At 35.8% G+C, this 18,062-nt stretch overlaps 3 protein-coding genes across 3 annotated transcripts in view; 1 reads left to right on the top strand and 2 right to left on the bottom strand.

The window, feature by feature from the left end:
* The window catches only part of LOC134814119 (3'-5' RNA helicase YTHDC2-like), a 138,134-nt gene that overhangs the window by 47,534 nt on the left and 72,538 nt on the right, over nucleotides 1-18,062 (bottom strand). Inside the window, exons 2-8 of the mRNA XM_063822153.1 lie at nucleotides 7,139-7,236; nucleotides 5,260-5,403; nucleotides 4,879-4,980; nucleotides 4,328-4,386; nucleotides 3,499-3,599; nucleotides 3,223-3,332; nucleotides 2,820-2,930 (exon numbers count right to left, since the gene is read on the bottom strand). Coding sequence (XP_063678223.1) covers nucleotides 2,820-2,930; nucleotides 3,223-3,332; nucleotides 3,499-3,599; nucleotides 4,328-4,386; nucleotides 4,879-4,980; nucleotides 5,260-5,403; nucleotides 7,139-7,231 — 720 coding nt within the window. The 5' untranslated portion in view covers nucleotides 7,232-7,236. The remainder of the gene's footprint in view (nucleotides 1-2,819; nucleotides 2,931-3,222; nucleotides 3,333-3,498; nucleotides 3,600-4,327; nucleotides 4,387-4,878; nucleotides 4,981-5,259; nucleotides 5,404-7,138; nucleotides 7,237-18,062) is intronic.
* Nucleotides 1,123-18,062, top strand: part of LOC134814123 (gamma-aminobutyric acid receptor-associated protein-like) — a 39,831-nt gene continuing 22,891 nt past the window's right edge. The window contains exon 1 of the mRNA XM_063822159.1: nucleotides 1,123-1,143. The gene's annotated coding sequence lies outside the window, so the exon portion shown is untranslated. The remainder of the gene's footprint in view (nucleotides 1,144-18,062) is intronic.
* On the bottom strand, nucleotides 9,113-15,743 carry LOC134814120 (protein SDA1 homolog). The gene is made up of 11 exons (XM_063822154.1): nucleotides 15,142-15,743; nucleotides 14,876-15,033; nucleotides 14,533-14,661; nucleotides 14,010-14,149; nucleotides 13,641-13,768; nucleotides 13,015-13,109; nucleotides 12,686-12,796; nucleotides 12,289-12,364; nucleotides 10,217-10,470; nucleotides 9,877-9,973; nucleotides 9,113-9,616 (listed from the first exon to the last, which is right to left on the bottom strand). Exons 1-11 carry the CDS (start codon nucleotides 15,728-15,730, stop codon nucleotides 9,567-9,569), a joined length of 1,827 nt encoding a protein of 608 aa, XP_063678224.1. The 5' UTR covers nucleotides 15,731-15,743; the 3' UTR covers nucleotides 9,113-9,566.

The raw sequence follows: 18,062 nt of genomic DNA, 5'->3' as shown, positions 1-18,062 counted from the left end.
ATGATAAATAACTGATAAATAACACTGCAGTTACAGTGTTAGTCGGTTTTAAAACTTTGCCGACATCCGATATAGAGGAATAATTTTAATAGGGGGATGCCAGTTTAATAGAGGCTGGCCCACAGTTAACCCTCGAGTCTGATAAAAAATCACAAATTGTAGAAATTCTATCCAAATTAAGGCACATATGCTAACTGTCAAGGTATGCAGAGAGGGCTTCGCGAACCCTTGGAACCTCAAATTGAAAGACTTCAGAAAAACACCGGATTAAATTGAAACGCATTACAAAATTTCTTAATCTACGTTTAAAAGAGGATTTTGACAGTACAGGGTTGGGTATTTTCATTCATTAGATTAATAAAGCCTAATGAGTGCTAATCAATGATTTCGCTTACTTCAGGATATTTACCAGCTATGTTCCAACAAAACGTAACCACGACCACTTTAATCGTTGATTCAGAACATTAGGAAGAATTATAGCTATTTAAGCGAACTTAGATCAGTGTCTCTATTTCGAGCAAATTGTAATCAATTAAGGAGACGAGACGTTCATTAATATGATCTAGTAACAAGCATTAATTGTTTCAATAAAAAAGCGACGTAAAAGCATTCGTTTTAAACGGCAGTTTAATTTAAATTAAATTACTTATCCAGTTTGTGGCCAACAAATAAGTGGTCAATTCAAAAAGTCGCTCAGAATAAAAGTGATGGGCGTGGGGGATTCTTTAAAATTGCATTTTCAACATAGCTGCTGAAGTATCCTACTTGAATGTTGATTCATATAGCATGGTAAATCTTAATCCGATGAGCCTAGTTTTACAGTTAAGTATGCAGAACTGAACATACCTTTGGTAATTGGTTAGCTTCAACAGGTCCAAATACTTTGGTGTTCCTGTTAGAATTGGATTGCTTAATAGAAATTTTGTCATGGTCATGGTAGGCGATCAAGGGAGAAGAGCAACTGAGAAAAGAAGGGAATGGTGACTTGACGTTTCACCAAAGGTGGAAGAAACTAAACGTTTAACTTTAACATTCCAAATGATGGAGTAGTTCGCTGTTTATTAGTCTCATGATTGAAATACTCATAGTTGGATAATACTTTTAATACTTTCAACACTACTATATATAACAAATAATTTGAGCCTGAAGATGGCGTTGACCCCGAAAATGTGCCTACATTCCTAACTTCCTGTTTCATTTGTCCTTGTCTCTTCCAACCGGATATTATCCAACTATCAGTTTAACATTCCACATTCAAAAATATTTCCAGACCAGCTTTTTTCAGCGATTTTTAATGCGTCAAATGTTCAAACAAGTAAACCAATTGTTAGGTGCGAGATACCTGATGATTACATTCCTTTTGTCATATAGTCCCCACGTGATGAGTTATCCATCTGTAATTGATCTCTAATTCTCTTGTGATAAAATTATGCCTTGCATATTCAAAACGGGCCGAAATGTCCTGCATTGAAAAATTTTAAATAAGTACTGATTTTCTAACTGCGTTCATTTTAGAACAGCTATCGGACGTTTATAAAATAGGACATTGAAAAAATATGGAGTGTCAGAATAAATTCAGTGATAAGGGTGCGGGACAGCATCCCTAATCGTTAAGGGTCAGGGTAAGCAAAATTGGAGCGAAAAACACAAAACTGTGCGAGGTAAACATGAGCAATGCACATGGTCGAGTCTCAACGCCTTCAAAACCTTACCCCTTCAAACCTTATATGATAAGTTTTAAAACATTTAACATAACAAACCTTACATGATACTTAAAAACATTTAACATATTAATTATAAAGCTTGTAAAATACTTTAAGACATTTAACATAGTAATGAGACAGGAAAGTATGAAGGTAATGGAATCCTTGTTATAGACCATAATTCCAGAAAAATCTAAAGAACTCTGAAATTTTATTGTTTCATATAACTTGATAACATAAAATAATGTTCTACCAACACTTATGAAGTTCATGTTAAATACAATAGCACGAACAATCGGGCGCCTCCTGAATTGCAATACTCAGGCACGTACCGAGAATTCGCCCTTAAATGGCGCCCCTACCAAAAATAGCCACGTATGAATATCAACATCAAGCAAAAAGGTTTCAGCACTAGGTATAAAGTCCAACAAAATGTCTTAAAAGGACAGATGTAATATATCCGGAAAGTCTACTAAGGGTTTAAGAAGGGGCGAGTTCCTTGTTGGCACGGTATACCAGGAAAAGCTTTTAAAAGTTTAAAACTGAATGTTTTTACTATATTTGCAATATACAATTTTATTTAAGTATTTAGTGAAAATAATCCATTTAGTCGAACAATGGAATTAGTTTTTCTCGCACCACTGCACTGTACTATTAGAGCTTTTCAATACATATTTAAAGGAGACGTTCATGTTAACCCATTAGGGACGATAGGGTCGTTTTTATGACCCACCTTTTCTAGACGAAAAACCAAATTACTAAACGCTATAACGAATCTATAGCATATATGCTCAAAATTTATTGGGCTACATATAATGAAGCCCAATAAATTTTGAGTATATATGCTATAGATTCGTTATAGCGTTTAGTAATTTGGTTTTTCGTCTAGAAAAGGTGGGTCATAAAAACGACCCTATCGTCCCTAATGGGTTAATGTTATGGAGCCAGGGTTTGGATCGGCTTTTACCCGTTTAAAACGTTTCCATCACGTTACATAATACTCAATAAATGTAATAGATTTGTAGTGTTGTAATTAGTTTAAAATTATGTTATGATCTCATATGATCAAAGTAGACTCTAAATTTAAAGCACTTATCTACAGTAACAAGTAAGTACCTGTGAGACCCGTTCAGCAGCAGCTATAGCAGCAATACGACGTGGCTGAGTCACATACATGAAGCAGTGAGACTGGTTTGCTGTAGCTTCTTCTAGGATGTATTGTGGTACCTGTGGTGGAAGAGTGGTTAGTAGTGGTAGTGTGGTGGAAGAGTGTAACAGGATGGAGATGGGGGGGGGGGGAGTAAAACTTATCTCTGCTATTTCAACGATCACTTCTTGGGTGGAGAAAATCGAGTGAGCCAACTCAAAATAGTTTTCGTCCAAATGCCTCTCCACATTTCTAGGTACGTACGTCTGATAATCCATCAGAAGGTTACGAGATGTCTCACTGATCTGTTACTCCCGTTACTTGAGAACTGTAAGCCAGAAAAAAAAACGATAAAATCAGTGTTTGTCTCACCTGGGTGGTTTTACCACATCCTGTATCCCCCGATATTATCACCACTTGGTTCTCCATCACCGTCTGCAGGATAACATCTCTCTTCTGACATATCATTAATCTCTGTCGAGCTACAAACAAACATTGTGTTAGTTGTGTACACCTTATTTATGGAGTTAAATCAAATGTGGACACGGTTGTAATGAAGCCGAACATCTAGAATCTAGAGAGAGGCTTCCCCCTCCGAGCAATTTGATCAATGGCTTGAGAAACTACCTATAATATATCAATACATACCTTCTAAGTAGTTGACATCGGTTGTTTGTGGTCTGCTAGGAATAGTCATGGTATTTGCGTTGAACAGTTTCCCCATTTGCCTCCTGTTCATATCTTTAAATCTGGGCATGGGGGAGATTTGATTAATCACTTGGTTAATCTGTAAGATGAATGCAGAGAGGAATGTTTAAAAACTTTAATCATCAAACTAGGTATCATCTATTTAGGGTTCGCCCATAGCTGAGTGATGTCACCACATCTGGACCAAGAAATGTGTTAAGGTGTGCGACTCACCTTTCGCGCGGCATAACACGCTAATATCGAAGTGATGAAAAGATGGACTTTTAACAAGGAGTATCGCAAAAAACCTGGGTGTTGTGATCACTTACTAAAGCTCGCGCGAGCCGCGCATTAAATTACCATGTGGTCTACGTAACAAAGAGTTGTGGCTTGAGGGGCTAAACAATTTTCAAATTAAATCAAAATAACTTATTTTGTGACGCATTATAATCCTTTGGCAGCCATGCAAATATATATAGCTGCAAATAACTGGCAGGATAATAATTAGTTTCACCAAGAATTTGCTTTGACTGCCAAAATCGATAATCGTCAATACAACGGGAAACTTAGTGGTCAAGAAATTAAATTGAAATACGATCATTAATTTAATATTTATGTCAATTTAATTTTATTTGTCGTGAAAGGGGACTTCTTTACTATTCCTTACTTCACGCCACGCTTCTAATAACAATATATTCTTAGAATAAGAGGACTCTTTTAAAAATAAAAATAAATGTGTACAAAACGTTTCCAAATTTTGATTTAAATGGTATTTTACCGCAAAGCTTACTTTTGCTCGTTGGAGGCGTTTGTAAGTTGCTGTGTCCCCGCTGGATATTCTACCTGTGCCTGTGATTAATTAATTATAAATTCAATTAAATACATAATTGATCAGTTTATTAATCTGCCCTCATCACAAACGTAACCATGTACAGTAAAACCCCGATTCAGCACAGTCATTTCCTTTCTCCAAATAAGCCTTTAGATACATTATGTGAACACACAAAACCCCGATTCATTAAGACTTCTTTATTTCCACATACACCGTAGTAAAACAAGGATAACTGTAACTGTAACAAGGATAACGTTGCCATCTATTTTATAATGATACAAGTTAGACTGAGTTTCCTTTTCATTAGAAGTTTATATTGGCAAAGATGTCTGAATAAACAAGTAACAAGTAAGGAACTTTTAAATCACCTAATTGGTTGATACTGTCATAATAAATAAAAAACAACGACTAATCAAACCGCTGATTTGACTCATTGATTGACAAACGCTAATTTTAACTTTTAAATAATTAACTAATTAAACAATTAACTCATTAAACAATTAACTAACCTGTAAATCAGTAAGCTCAGTAGGTTTGACAGGAAGGTCTCGTAATAACATGTGGATCTGGCTGACACTTGAATCTCGTAACTTCATGTTATGTGAGTCGCACTGAAATGTATTAACTAGTGACGTTAGTTATGGAATAACACAGTTCAGAAGCTTTTATTGCACTTGATTAAGAGTAGTCTCCCAGAATTTTATAAAACATTTGATATCATAATTCATTGAACTTTATATGAATTTTGTTAAAACCATCGTTGTCCATTTGACCAAAAAATGGGGAATAAATGGGCACCATTTTAATAATTCTTACTAACTGACTCTAACTTTAGATCGCATTATTTCAGATCTGGTAAATAACTAAGAAATAACAAAATGTAAAATAACCTCAGTGTAAGATACAGGTCGGGTAATTGACACGTGTTTGTTGCAGCTCTTCCCAATACTTTTTCCGTTCAGTCCCATTTTCTTTGCCTCCTCAATAATGTAACTCTGTTCGTGAGCTTCAAAACAGCTGGGAAATCGGAGTACCTGTGGGTAGTTGTGGTCATGGTAACCGTCGTCATGATAACCGTCGTCATGGTAACATCCAACATTGAAATTTTCGTCTTAGAACTCTGCAACCGCATATTATGTCCCAGTTCATTTTGTAACGGAGTTTTATATTAACAGGAAACGATGTAACAGAGTCGATCCCATATCCAAAAACCCGCATTCTCGCATTCTAAGAATGTAGGAAATTTTTAAAAGTAGGAAATTTTTGACAAAAAGTAGGAAATTCGAGAGCCAACTCTGAGAATTTTCGATAATATTTCAGTAGGAATTTAAGTGAAAGAGCAGACTAAAAGTTGCTGGTCCGTTATTTAAATGTCCTCAGTCAGGGATCCACTGATCCAGTCTATCAAATTTCGTTTCACAGACCAAAGTTTGTTGCTATTAGCTACAAAATCTGTGCATCAAGTAACCACTAAGCATCAAGTAACCACTAACCACTTCTTGAATATTTGGTCTCATACTTGCTTCCTTCTCCAAATTCCCTTAACCCTGTATTAGTTTCAGGCACATAGACAGGGGGGGGGGGGGGGGCAAGGGGGGCGGCAGCCCCCCCGGAAAAAATCGAACCCCAGAAAAAAGATAAGCCCCCTAGTCCCCATGGTCGCCTGGTAACTGGGCTGTGTTTATGACTGCAGTCAGTCAAAGATTTGAACTGTGGATTAGTAAATATCTGTCATAAAATCCAAGCAAACATTCTAGAAGACTTCTATAAATAGTCAATAGTGTCCCCTAGACCGTAGGAAATGTAAAAATCTTAAGACGATGAGGCCTGAGTAAGTCGTAAATTCTGATTGGAGAATGCAGATTGCTGTTGTGAAGTTACCATATTTACGTGAGTACTTGATTCTTTTCAATCCCAGTTTATTGCTGTCCTACAAATTTCTTTAATGCCAAATGTCGTCTTAAACACCCTGTTTCGCAAAAAATTTCCGGGGGGCTCCGCCCCTGGACCCCGCTGGGGGCTGCGCCCCCAGACCCCTGCCACAGCTTGCTCGCTTCGCTCGCTGCGAAGCTGGTTTGGACGCGTCGGCTCGCTTCGCTCGCCGACAGCCCCCCTCAAAGAAAAATCCTGGCTACGTCCCTGATTAGTTTATAGCTTGAAAGCAGAAAGTGATGGTAGTAGATGAGAAAACATTTTTGCCAAAATTATAAACTCTTGATACTTCATGCTGTCTCCTATTTCGTGCTTTAGTTAAGCCAAGTGTTTAGGGATTCTAGAATCCAGACAATTTATCCCAATAAAAATTGAAATCAGAAAAAAGTATGCTAAAATCGTTCTCCATTGTCAGATTCGTTCCAGGAGGCCAAATCTAGTTTAAATTTCCAAAATTTTCGGGGGCTTCGCCCCCAAAAGTAACCTAGGACTATCTATTAAAAAGAATTCCGGGCCCTAAAAAAGTAAAATTGAGAATCTGGAATCCGCCATGAAAAATCTTTGAACCGCGCGAATACAAAGACTTTTTATGCGAGCGAAGCGAGTGGGCCACAGAAAACGAAAAAATTGAGAATGTAGGAAATTAAAAATTTTTTGGATATGGGGAGTCGATATATTTTAATGTTGCCATGGGGTGGCAAGTCCCCATACATCGTGGTCCGGTAGTTTCATTGCGTCCTAATATATGAAAAGGTTTTTGACGAAATTTGAATTCAAAGATGATACAAGATTGTAGACAGCACTAATAAACGAGAAAATTATGTTTCTCGTGTTCACCTCATCGTCAGTGTTTTCCTTGAACGAGTCTAACTGCAGTTGTACCGTTTCTTTAAAGTCTGGGCCGACAGGCTCTGGATCAGCTACTGTCATCAGCTATAAGGAAGGATTTATATGATTTATTACAGAGTCATAATAGAGCGCAAGAGGTCCTAACATAGATGCTAAGTGTTCAAACTTTTAATAATTAGAACTGTAAATACAACCAAAGGAAACTGCTTATTTCAGGTAACTGTAACTACATCATACTCTCGTTCTAAAAAGATTTCAATCAAAAATTGAAAATGTAAAAAATTTAAATCATTAATTTACATCATTAAATCGAAAAACGTGAGTCAAAAATCATTACAAAATTAGTTCATTATCAAGAGTCTGAACGTGAACATTAGATCCTAATAATAATAAATTGAAATTTAATAACACCGCTATTAAGATAAAACTTATACTCAGCAGTGTTTAAACTAGTCATCCCAGAAAATAACATGAATACTAAGTTAAGAAAAGTAACTTATGCTTGAAAATATATCGTCAATACTCAATACTAAAGCCAGAAAACTACTTTAGTAATTGACGATAAACATAATATGCAAAGATTAAACACCAGATAAGACTAAAATAGTTATCCTAAAATAGAGGTCAAAATATCGGCTACTCTGTACAAACTCTGTACTAACTCTGTACAAACATGCTCCTAAAATGATTCAAGATTGCTTTTGGTTGATGAAAAATGATTGTTTTACGATACATGATAGAACCGATCGAAAGATTTCAACAACTGATAAAATCTATAGTCAGTATTTTCACGGAATTGGTAAAACTTGTCTTATGAATTAAATATTATAAAAATGCTGCTCTGATTGAAATTCTAAATTTACTCCCTCGAAATGATGAAAACACGCTTTTATCTATCAGGATTCTTCACATTCTCGTGAGAATGAGTATGCTGATGTCTTCTCAAGTTAGAATTAGAACGTGAAGCATACGCGCAGTTCTCACATTTAAAGGGTTTCTCACCACTATGAAGACGCATATGTCTGACCAAACTTCCACTTTGAGACGAGGCATAAGAACATAATTCACATTTGTAGGGTCTCTCTCCCGTGTGAGTTCTCTCGTGTTCTTTCAGACTAGTTTTCCTAACGAAAGCTGAAGGGCATTCTTTACACTTGTAATGTTTCTTACCCGAGTGGAGCCGCTGATGTCTAACAAGGTTGTATCCGAAGGAGAAGACAGAATTGCACTGCTCACACTTAAATGGTTTATCTGTGGGCGTGGTGTGGGTCCACTGATGTTTTGTAAGTTGAGATTGTTCATTAAATGAGATTAAGCATACTTGACATTGAAAACTTTTCTCTTTGGGAGTTGTTTCTGGGGAACTTCCCGTTTCTTCCAATTTAGAGGAACTCAAGGGTTGATCAGAATTATGATTTTGAGGGGGCATGACAGTGTGATTTTCTGTAATGTGTTCTAAAAATGAATCCTCGCACAAAAAATAGGCTTCACAAGGTGGACAAACAAAACCATCAGCGGTTTTTGTCAACTCTTCGGAAAACTCTGCCTTTATCTCCTTTTTAATTGGCTTCAAACTACCAAAGACATAATTGTTTACTTTATCAGGAACTGCTCGGGATCTTAAACTCCGTCTTGACATGAACCACTTATCTGCAAATTATACGTTAATCAATTAATTTGATTTAATTAATTAATTAATTTTGAAAGTATAAATACGTAACACTCGAGAGGATCAAAATTCTAAAAAATAAATGGCCAAGACTGCGAAAACGTAAAATCATTCGAAATTTGACATTTTAAATAATATTCCAGATGATCAGTACTGTGTATTTCATAAACATATAATATCAAATTACTTTTCAGGGTCTGACATCCATGTTTATGATTGATGAATGTACAATGTACATTGTACCAGGAAGAAATTTGGGAGAATTTGTTGTAAACTAGGTAATAAAACACAAATTGTTAACTTGATAAAAGTTTGAATAAGTTAAAGTAAAAGATAAAATTACATTCAAAACAGAATCCCGATCATTGATAACTTAACTTAGTCAGTATACTTTAAGTACTAAACCTACACACAGAAACTTCAAATCACTAAAAATGTTAACATTTTTTTAGTGATTATACCGTCCAGCCCTCAGCAGCTTTTTTCCTCAAATCCCTCTGTTTCTCAGCAAAACCTTTCCTGGTCCTCTCCCTAACACTCCTCTTATGAACCACCATCATAAACGGCTTCATCTTCCTCTTATCAGCATTGGTGGTACTAGCGTGTTCATCCATCTTCGCTTTCTTCACTCCAAACTTCTTCTTGTCAGGTCTACCTTCTCTAACCTGTTGAAGTCGCTCTTCCTTGGTTTGCTTCATGTGTTTGTTGATGTGTTCGATGTTGGAGGGATTCAAGATTTCTCCGTCTTCAGCTCGTTCTGGAGAAGCCTGTCGTTTTCCTTTTCGCAGGTTGTTTACCTGATCATTTGTACATTTGAGAAGTTTGTTTGATATGTGTAACATCATAATTCATAACTGTTGATTATTGGCAATTGACCCAAATATAGAACAGAAGTTAGAACATTGAACGGTGAACCTTGCTCAATTTGTCACTCGATTTCAATGTGTGAAAATGTTTCACATTTTGTCATTTTTTTGCAAACATTTGATGGTTCTGAAAACATTGGTTCAGTTTTATTCATGACTCCTTAATGATAACGTACACACGGCGTACTAACCTTGCATCAGCCAAGCTAATCTCTTCTCCTCTATTCTCTGGTAATCCTCGTCTGTCAGGATCTTCTCTGTCATCCATTCTTGAGCTGTTCTCTTTATCTGAAACAAGGTATCATCATTTAACCTTAAATAAATGATAATTAAATAATTTAGGCTAGTAGGAAAACATTCCAAAAGGTACTATTACCGGCGGAGAGCTTTTCCGGATTTTTTATAACCGGAGAAACCAACATGCCAGACTCCTCTACTCTTCTATCGCAAAATATTGTTAAAATAAGAACTAGTAACGATGAGTTGAACATCCATTACAGATTTAAATAGTATAAAGTGCAAGTTATTAACCTTGCTACTGGTTATAGAAGTTTCAGAGAGAGTTCTGCCCCTAGAGGTAGAGTTTCTTCGTCCTCGAGAGGAAGAGTTTGTACGTTGACGCTTGCGAGCAACACCATTATTCTCTGAAGCAGTTCGCCGCCTCTTCTTGGCATTGTTGGAGGAGGTGGAGGAGAGACGTTTCCGTTTTTCTCCAGGTTCTGCGGTTTCTTCTCCTTCTTCTTCTTCTCCTTCTTCGTCGGACGAGGAGTTGAGGAACTCAATTCCTGACAAATAAAGATGGGAATTAGTGACAACAAACATTAACGCTCGATTTTGAAGTAATGTATTATTTTAAAATCATAGTACAACGGTGGTCGCCTAACCAAGATTGTGGCAGTGAATGAATCTACAACTTTTATAGTCATATCGTACATTAATCAAGCTATCGACTAAGTCCATGACTCGATAAGAAAGGGGGGTATGCAACGACTATTAATGACCATTAATGACCATTAATGACCATTAATGACCATTAATGACCATTAATGACAATGTCAGTTTTGTCAAAATTTCATCTACTGACATTAATGGTCATGTTTTTTCCGGCACTTCTTAGAGCGAAAAGGACGGACGCCTGCATCACTTAGACCCTACCTTAAGTTAACTAACTACAAGTATATGTTATTATTTTACATTTACAATTAGAGATTCGAAAGAGAAAACTTAGAATAGAATCTTCCGTGGTTAGGCAGACCTTCCAGAATATCACTTGAGTGGATTCCAGAGTGAGTTAGGGATTACATTTATTAAGTTCGAATGTAATGAAGAACAAATTTTGCGGCCACGGGATTTAAACCAGATAACAGTTGGTGACTTATAGTTATCAATAATAATAATTCAAAGGGCAATTTAGGAGTATCAGATCGTATCAATAGTAAAATAACAATCAATAATAAAATAATAATAACACGGGTATTAAAATTAAATACTTCGTTCCCGTTCTTATATCATATCAAGATTTATATTTTAGCCAAATCATTATGCTAGTCGATTATATAGTAATTACACAGTAGATGAACTTATTCAACTTTAGCACTTCATGAAATACATCGTCATCAGTCTGAATCGGACAACAAAAAAGCTGATCTTTTCCTAGGATTAGATAGAACAATTCGTTTACAGTTCAATACTCTGCCTTTGGCAGTTTAAAGTTTTGACCCAAAATCGAGCACTGTCATCGTGATAGGGACAAATTGATGCGGCAGGAATTCGTCTAGATCTGCAGTTGCCCTTTTTTGAAGCAGAGACACTCATTGATAAGATGGTACCGAGGCAACGAAGGGGACGTTTAGCATTTTTTGGAACAAAGGTAGCACTTAATGACCCTTTCGAATTGTTCGACGTTGACAGGGCTTAGAAGAATTTTTGCAGCCCGGTTGGTATGGCACAGAACCCTCGAAACAGCCGGTACCAAAAAATTTCGATCTCCGACTTTTATTTCCAAATATCGTCTTACGATGGCATAGAAGGTACTGTGAGGAGGTATTGAAAATCCAAATTATCAAAAGCAATCAACACAAATAAAGGAAATCAATACAATTCAAATCCACGCAAACTGCAAACAAGCATGTATACTAAGTCAACTGCAAACAAGCATTTATACTAAGTCAACTGTAAACAAGCATTTATACTAAGTCAACTGCAAACAAGCATTTATACTAAGTCAAATGCAAACAAGCCAAGTTACCAACGTATAACAGAATGGTGCTTGGCACTCATTACGAAACCGAGGTCCGAGCCTCTATTAGGCGAATATTAATTCGTTTTCTCAAACGAGACTCTGGCAATCGATGTAGGGGGCTGTGAGAAACTTTATAGAAGTGATACAAAGTGATCATAATTGTAAATTTCTTGGACATGTTGCTTCCAAGATAGTTCAGAATTTCAATTATTTAATGACCATTAATGACCATTAATGACCATTAATGACCATTAATGACAATGTCAGTTTTGACAAAATTCCATCTACTGACATTAATGGTCGTTGCATACCCCCCATAAGAAATTCAAGAAAGATAAGAGGAAATTCAGCATTATCTAACCAGGAATAGCCTCGAGGGCTTTAGAGGCTCCATAGTTTGATGGTCCATCTTCTACCCAGTTCTCTCCGGGCTTACCCTGTAATGTGGAGGTTTACAGAAACATGCAATTAACAATAATTAACAATAATTAACAATACTTAACAATAATTAACAATAATTAACAATAATTAACAATAATTAACAATAATCAACAATAATTGTTGTTCAAGGCTAATAAATAACATTTAGTCATGTATCACATTATAAAAGAAACACTGACTATTCAAATTGTTGGAAAACGACGAAACTATAATAATAACCATTCACCAACCTGGCCAGTATCAACCCCATTTTTTGAACTTTGGTCGCTTATACGGCCTAAGCGGTATACAAATAAAGCGTTATTATTATTATTAACCTGATCAACTTTAGTAAGCATTGTTCTGTTGATGGTCCTGAAAAGTGAGATAAGAGATCTTGCAGCCATACTGACACCCTTATCCGTGTGCTTCTTGTATTGAGCTAAATCCTGAGGACAGGCCATGTGATAACTTGAAACATTGTTAACATTGCTAACATTGTTAACATTGTTAACATTGTTAACATTGCTAACATTGTTAACATTGTTAACATTGTTAACATTGCTAACATTGTTGATAATTATGAAGATGAATCAGTAAAGTGGTAACATCGTTATACTGCCTGAAAATTTGAAAGCTGATGAAGATGACTTAGGGCCATCCTAACCTGAAGTAAGTCCTTCTCCATAGCAAGAGGACATCTGAAACATATCTCCCTGACTGAGTTTATCCCCACTGCCATCACCTCGTTTGTCTGATGGTCTGAAAGGTTTTAAAATTACAATACTACAAATCTATTACATTTATTGAGGACGTTACAGAAGGAATTAATTTAATGTAGTTTGAGGAGCCCTCACTCTTCTCACGTCCTACAATGGCGTTTCTCTTGTCGCTAATATTTAACTTAGTGATTTGATGCAGTTTTTTGAGAGATTCGAAATCGGTGGAATATTCATCTTTGTGAAGTTGAGAATAGACTACAGATCCAAAACCATAGAAGCATATTTGGCAGGTATTGATTTAATAATTGAGAAGTGTATTTGATATGTAATATAAACATTAAAGGTGTTAGCTACATCAATAAGGTGTAAAGGTGTTAGCTACACCAAGAAATCAAGTACCTGATATGAAAGTTTTAATACTTTCAACACTACTATATAACGAATAATTTGAGGCTTATGTCACTGAAGATGACGCCTTGCAACATGTTTGACGATAGCCTGTAAATTGATCTCAGTATTTGCAACAAATCATCTAGCTTGATTGATTCAAAGGGAGAATTAAATTCCTCACCTGATATGAAAGTATTAGCTATGTGTTTTAAGAGCGGCTCGATGACATCAGGGGGGCACAATGCATGAGAAGCTTGGGCAGCAGCAGCCAGGATCTTAGTGCAGTGCACTTGGGAGTGACTCAGATACCTGGTAAATTGTGAATTAAAGCGAATATTTAATTTGAATATTTTAATTTGAATATTTTAATTTGAATATTTTAATTTGAATATTTTAATTTGAATATTTTAATTTGAATATTTTAATTTGAATATTTTAATTTGAATATTTTAATTTGAATATTTTAATTTGAATCTTTTCTACCCTGACTGATATTCAGTCACTAATGTCAACAACGGCAGTAATTTGATAGGTAACAATGACAACTCACTTCTGTAGATAGGGGTAGAAGTTGAACAAGAAAAGTTGATGGATTCCCACAACTCTAGCTATAAGCTGCATCACCATCAGCTTTATCTCGAACTTGTCGTTTAGACGCCCTAGCTCTTTGTAGAGTTTCTCGGAAAACGTCTGGCAAAAATAACATTAACATTAAGGTAAAAGAGCTTTATCTCAAACTTGTCGTTTAGACGCCCTAGCTATTTGTAGAGTTTCTCGGAAAACGTCTGGCAAAAGTAACATTAACATTAAGGTAAACATTTTTCTCGGAAAACGTCTGGAAAAAATTATATTAACATTAAGGTAAAAGAGTTTCTCGGAAAATGTCTGGCCAAAAATAACACTAAAATTAAGGTTAAAGACTGAGTAGATTTATTTATAATGCACCTGAACACAAATGTCCATGTCAATTAGCTGCCAATTAACAGATCAATTAGCTGTCAATTAACTGCCAATTAACAGATCAGACGCACCTTGGTACTCCTACAACTAAATATTAAAAACAGCACACAAACCTGAGCATCATTAAGAAGATGAATAGCTAGGAATGATCCCTCTGGTGCTCTCTTCTTTTTAACTTCCTTTCTAAGAATTAAACGTGCCCTTTCAAGCTTCTTCATCTTATTTTTAGCCTTCTTTGTTATCTAACAAAACAAAATTAAATTAAAATTTATTACAAAGGTTAAGAAATTAATTGTTGAATATCGTTATTATATTTGAAGGTCACAATATCAATTTTACTTCACTGCACTCTGCAGTTTGCAGTTTGCACTTTTTTCAATGGCAGTTAAATATTGTGAAGCGATTTAGCTCAACAATTCTATAAAATTCCACATCTCATAAAGAAGCACAACATACCCCAGCAGCTCGGACCATAGTGCTGATTTTCTTAGACTTCTCTTTCTTGTTCTCCTCCTCTGAAGAATTACCGTCGTCTTCGTTGTTCTTAGGGTCATTTGACAGGAAAAAGGAGAGAGCTGCAACCATTATCTTGTTGTTGGTCGAAAGACACCCATCTGAGGACAATTAAGATTAGTTACAACTTTCCTTATCAAAATATTGTGTTCAATTTCGAAATTGGTAATTGAAATTTTAAAAATCAAAAAATGTTATGAATGACAAACCTGCAATTATGTTGACTGTTTTGGCGTCATTCCAAACATGTTTTTTGTAGAGCTCAATCATTATTTGGATTGCGATTTTAGCAGCGACTGGAGAGGCTTTAAACAACATAGTATGAATGAAAGCCTGGATTGCTCTATTCATCTTATTATTACTGTTCTTAAGATTGATATTTCGTATATCTGTTATAATATGGAGTTTCAACATTTCACGCAGTATTTTATCTGGACAACCCAAAAGTTCAAAGAATAGTTTCATCAATTGCACAGGTTGGTATAAATCTCTGTTTCTCAGTATAATCAGAGATTTGCAAATGACCAATCTTAACTCAGAAGGCAGGATACTGTTATGTTTCCTGATAAGGTCCTCCAACATCTTGGGAAACTCCTCGTGATAGATGGGGTAACATTTCAAACAGTGTGAAACAAACATGATCAGCTCTGATATTTCATCATTGAGCTCAGATGATGGTGACACAAAAAAGAGGGTGATCTTTGATTTGAGGTACTCATACTGAACTGCAAAATCGTCTTTATACGATTCAGCATCTCTGCGGATGAGATTTTGTAGAGTCGGTAAACTTGATGTCATATTACCTAAAAGTATTTGGGGTTACATCTCACATCACAGATTGGCCTGAAGCATGGCAATTAATAACCAAATTTCTAAATAATACAACGCAGCTACCAGCAAAATCAAGTTACTTGCATACATTGCAAGGCAGCTCTAAATCAAAAGCAGCATTTTAGACAAAACAACTCATGAAAATCGTATGTAATAATCAATTGTTAATTTATTATGCTGAGAACAGGTTCAGCTTCTCCGTGGCATCTGTAAATTAATACAAAATAGGTAGATCCATAAAAATGGCCAATGTTCCTTAGAACGCCTTCAACTTTAGCCTTGTTAAAGCAAACATTTATATTGTAGCCATATTGATATTTGTACAAGAGTTGTAAGATAATCCGTATTTGAATATCAGGAATTACAATTCTGTTCTTAACTATACTTCCAATTAAATGCAGGAAAAGGCCATTCAAACAATATACATATTCAATCAAATCAGGTATTGCAATTGTCAAAGCAATTTATAAATCTTTGTAGAACTATTTTGGGTGACGTGTGGTGATGTTTGTGGCCTTATTATTTGATTTGATTTATGATTTTTTAAAGGTAGTGGAAGTGGTCCATTTCAACCAATATTATTTGAAATATTAACAATGTTCCGAAAAAAATATCAATTTCTGCTCGAAATACCCAAGCACTGTAGGTGCAGTATGCCATGAATAATGTCAACAATCATAAGATTAACATGATGGAATAGGGTTGCAGCTTTCATTAAAATGACAGCTGCAATTTTCAATATAATAATTCTTAGGTGTAGTTCACATATTAATAAAAATAAAACAAAATAGCTGTGTGTAAAACTGATAACAGAGGGGGAGGGGCTACAATTTGACAAATTATGCTCACGTGATATGTGAAAGACCTTGTTAAGAATACAAATAGTAAACATAAGTTATTCAAACAATATACACATAATATAGCAATGACCCTATATAAAAATTCTTTAAAAATGGTACAAATTTTAAAAACTGAGGTAAAAATAAAAACCCTTTGCAATAATATATAACAAATTCACATCACAACAAAAAGCAGTTTAGACCCCCATCTAACAAGCACTCCATGACCTTTTAGGGTTTAGGAGTGTTGATCAGGTTAAGGTCCAAATCACGTATTGCCGTGGGTGGAAGAGTTCTGGTACCTCTGTATCCCCTGATAGATATTATACAGGTTCTGAGTAGATCAAAGCGCAGTCTGCGTCTGACAAATGAAATCACATCACAATACCGTTGGCCTTTCTTAAGGCTGATCTTTTCAGCAAGATGTTTTAGGAACTGAGAAGCCTCAACTGCCATTCCTCCTGTAGTACTCAGTTAAACAAAAATTTCAGTTAAACAAAAATTTCAATTTTATGCCATTTATTACAGATTAAACAAGTTTACAATAAATCAATTTGATATTTAACGTACTGAACACCAGTGGTGTGAAGGTAGCCTTTTCTACATTGAGGACTCTGTCATTGTACTCACGTTTTTTGTTATTCTCGTGAGATTGGTACATCTGCGAGATGCTCTTGTCACTGTTGGACTGGGCTTGAGGGTGAAGTACCCTTACATCTGTGAATGCCCTGTCCAGTGGCGACCAGAACGATCTCGCACTGATGTCCAGTCTTGCACCATCTTGTCTATTTGTTCCATTTGATAGTTTAAGTGTGGGAGGAACGGAGAGAAGCTGAGGTTCTGTTTCAACGTCTTTGCAAACAGTGGTTAGGAGTTCAGCTATTGTATCTCTGAGTGAATTGTGTCTAAGTGAAACGTAGCCTCCGATTTTTCAGGTTAAAGTATGGTTGATATGGTTTTGTTTTCCACATACACATAGGGGACTTCTGTTAGCTGTAGACAGTGTAAGATTATATCTGAGTGAGAGGGCATCAAAGAACTCTTGTTTGTTGAGGACATACCCACATGCTTTTAGAGGGAGTGTGGATAACCAAATGGATGCTCCTTTTTCGCTGAGGAGTTCTATTTGCCTTTGTGTGGATGGGGATACCTCATTCATAATAGTTTCACATAGTTCTTTTCAAATTTTTAGAACTCTAAATAAGTACCTTCAGTCATGCCCGAAATATTTATGTAATTATGCAGGCGTGATATCAAGTATTAGTAATACATCATTATGGTAAAATATTAAAGGGATCGAATTCAAAATGAGATAATAGTAATTCAGTCTTAATAGTATGGTTCAATGAATTAACACAACCCTCCCTTTGTATTTCTGAAAGAATGTAAGCGGTTTCTAAATAGAGTGGCAGACCTCATCGCCAGGAAAAGAAAAGAGAGGTATTGCGATGTGGTAAGAC

This window comes from Bolinopsis microptera, chromosome 4 (genome assembly GCF_026151205.1).
Source record: "Bolinopsis microptera isolate Bmic1 chromosome 4, MBARI_Bmic_1.0, whole genome shotgun sequence".
NCBI classification, from domain to species: Eukaryota; Metazoa; Ctenophora; class Tentaculata; order Lobata; family Bolinopsidae; genus Bolinopsis; species Bolinopsis microptera.
Note: the sequence above shows the minus strand (reverse complement) of the source record. Positions and strands in the feature narration are given on the sequence as shown.

Coding starts and splice junctions, on each gene's coding strand:
- LOC134814120 (XM_063822154.1), bottom strand. CDS start 15,730: ATGACATCAAGTTTACCGACTCTACAAAATCTCATCCGCAGAGATGCT. Junction 12,797..13,014: donor TGGAGAAGGACTTACTTCAG/GTTAGGATGGCC, acceptor GCCTGTCCTCAG/GATTTAGCTCAATACAAGAA. Junction 10,471..12,288: donor AGCCCTCGAGGCTATTCCTG/GTTAGATAATGC, acceptor TTTATTTGTCAG/GAATTGAGTTCCTCAACTCC.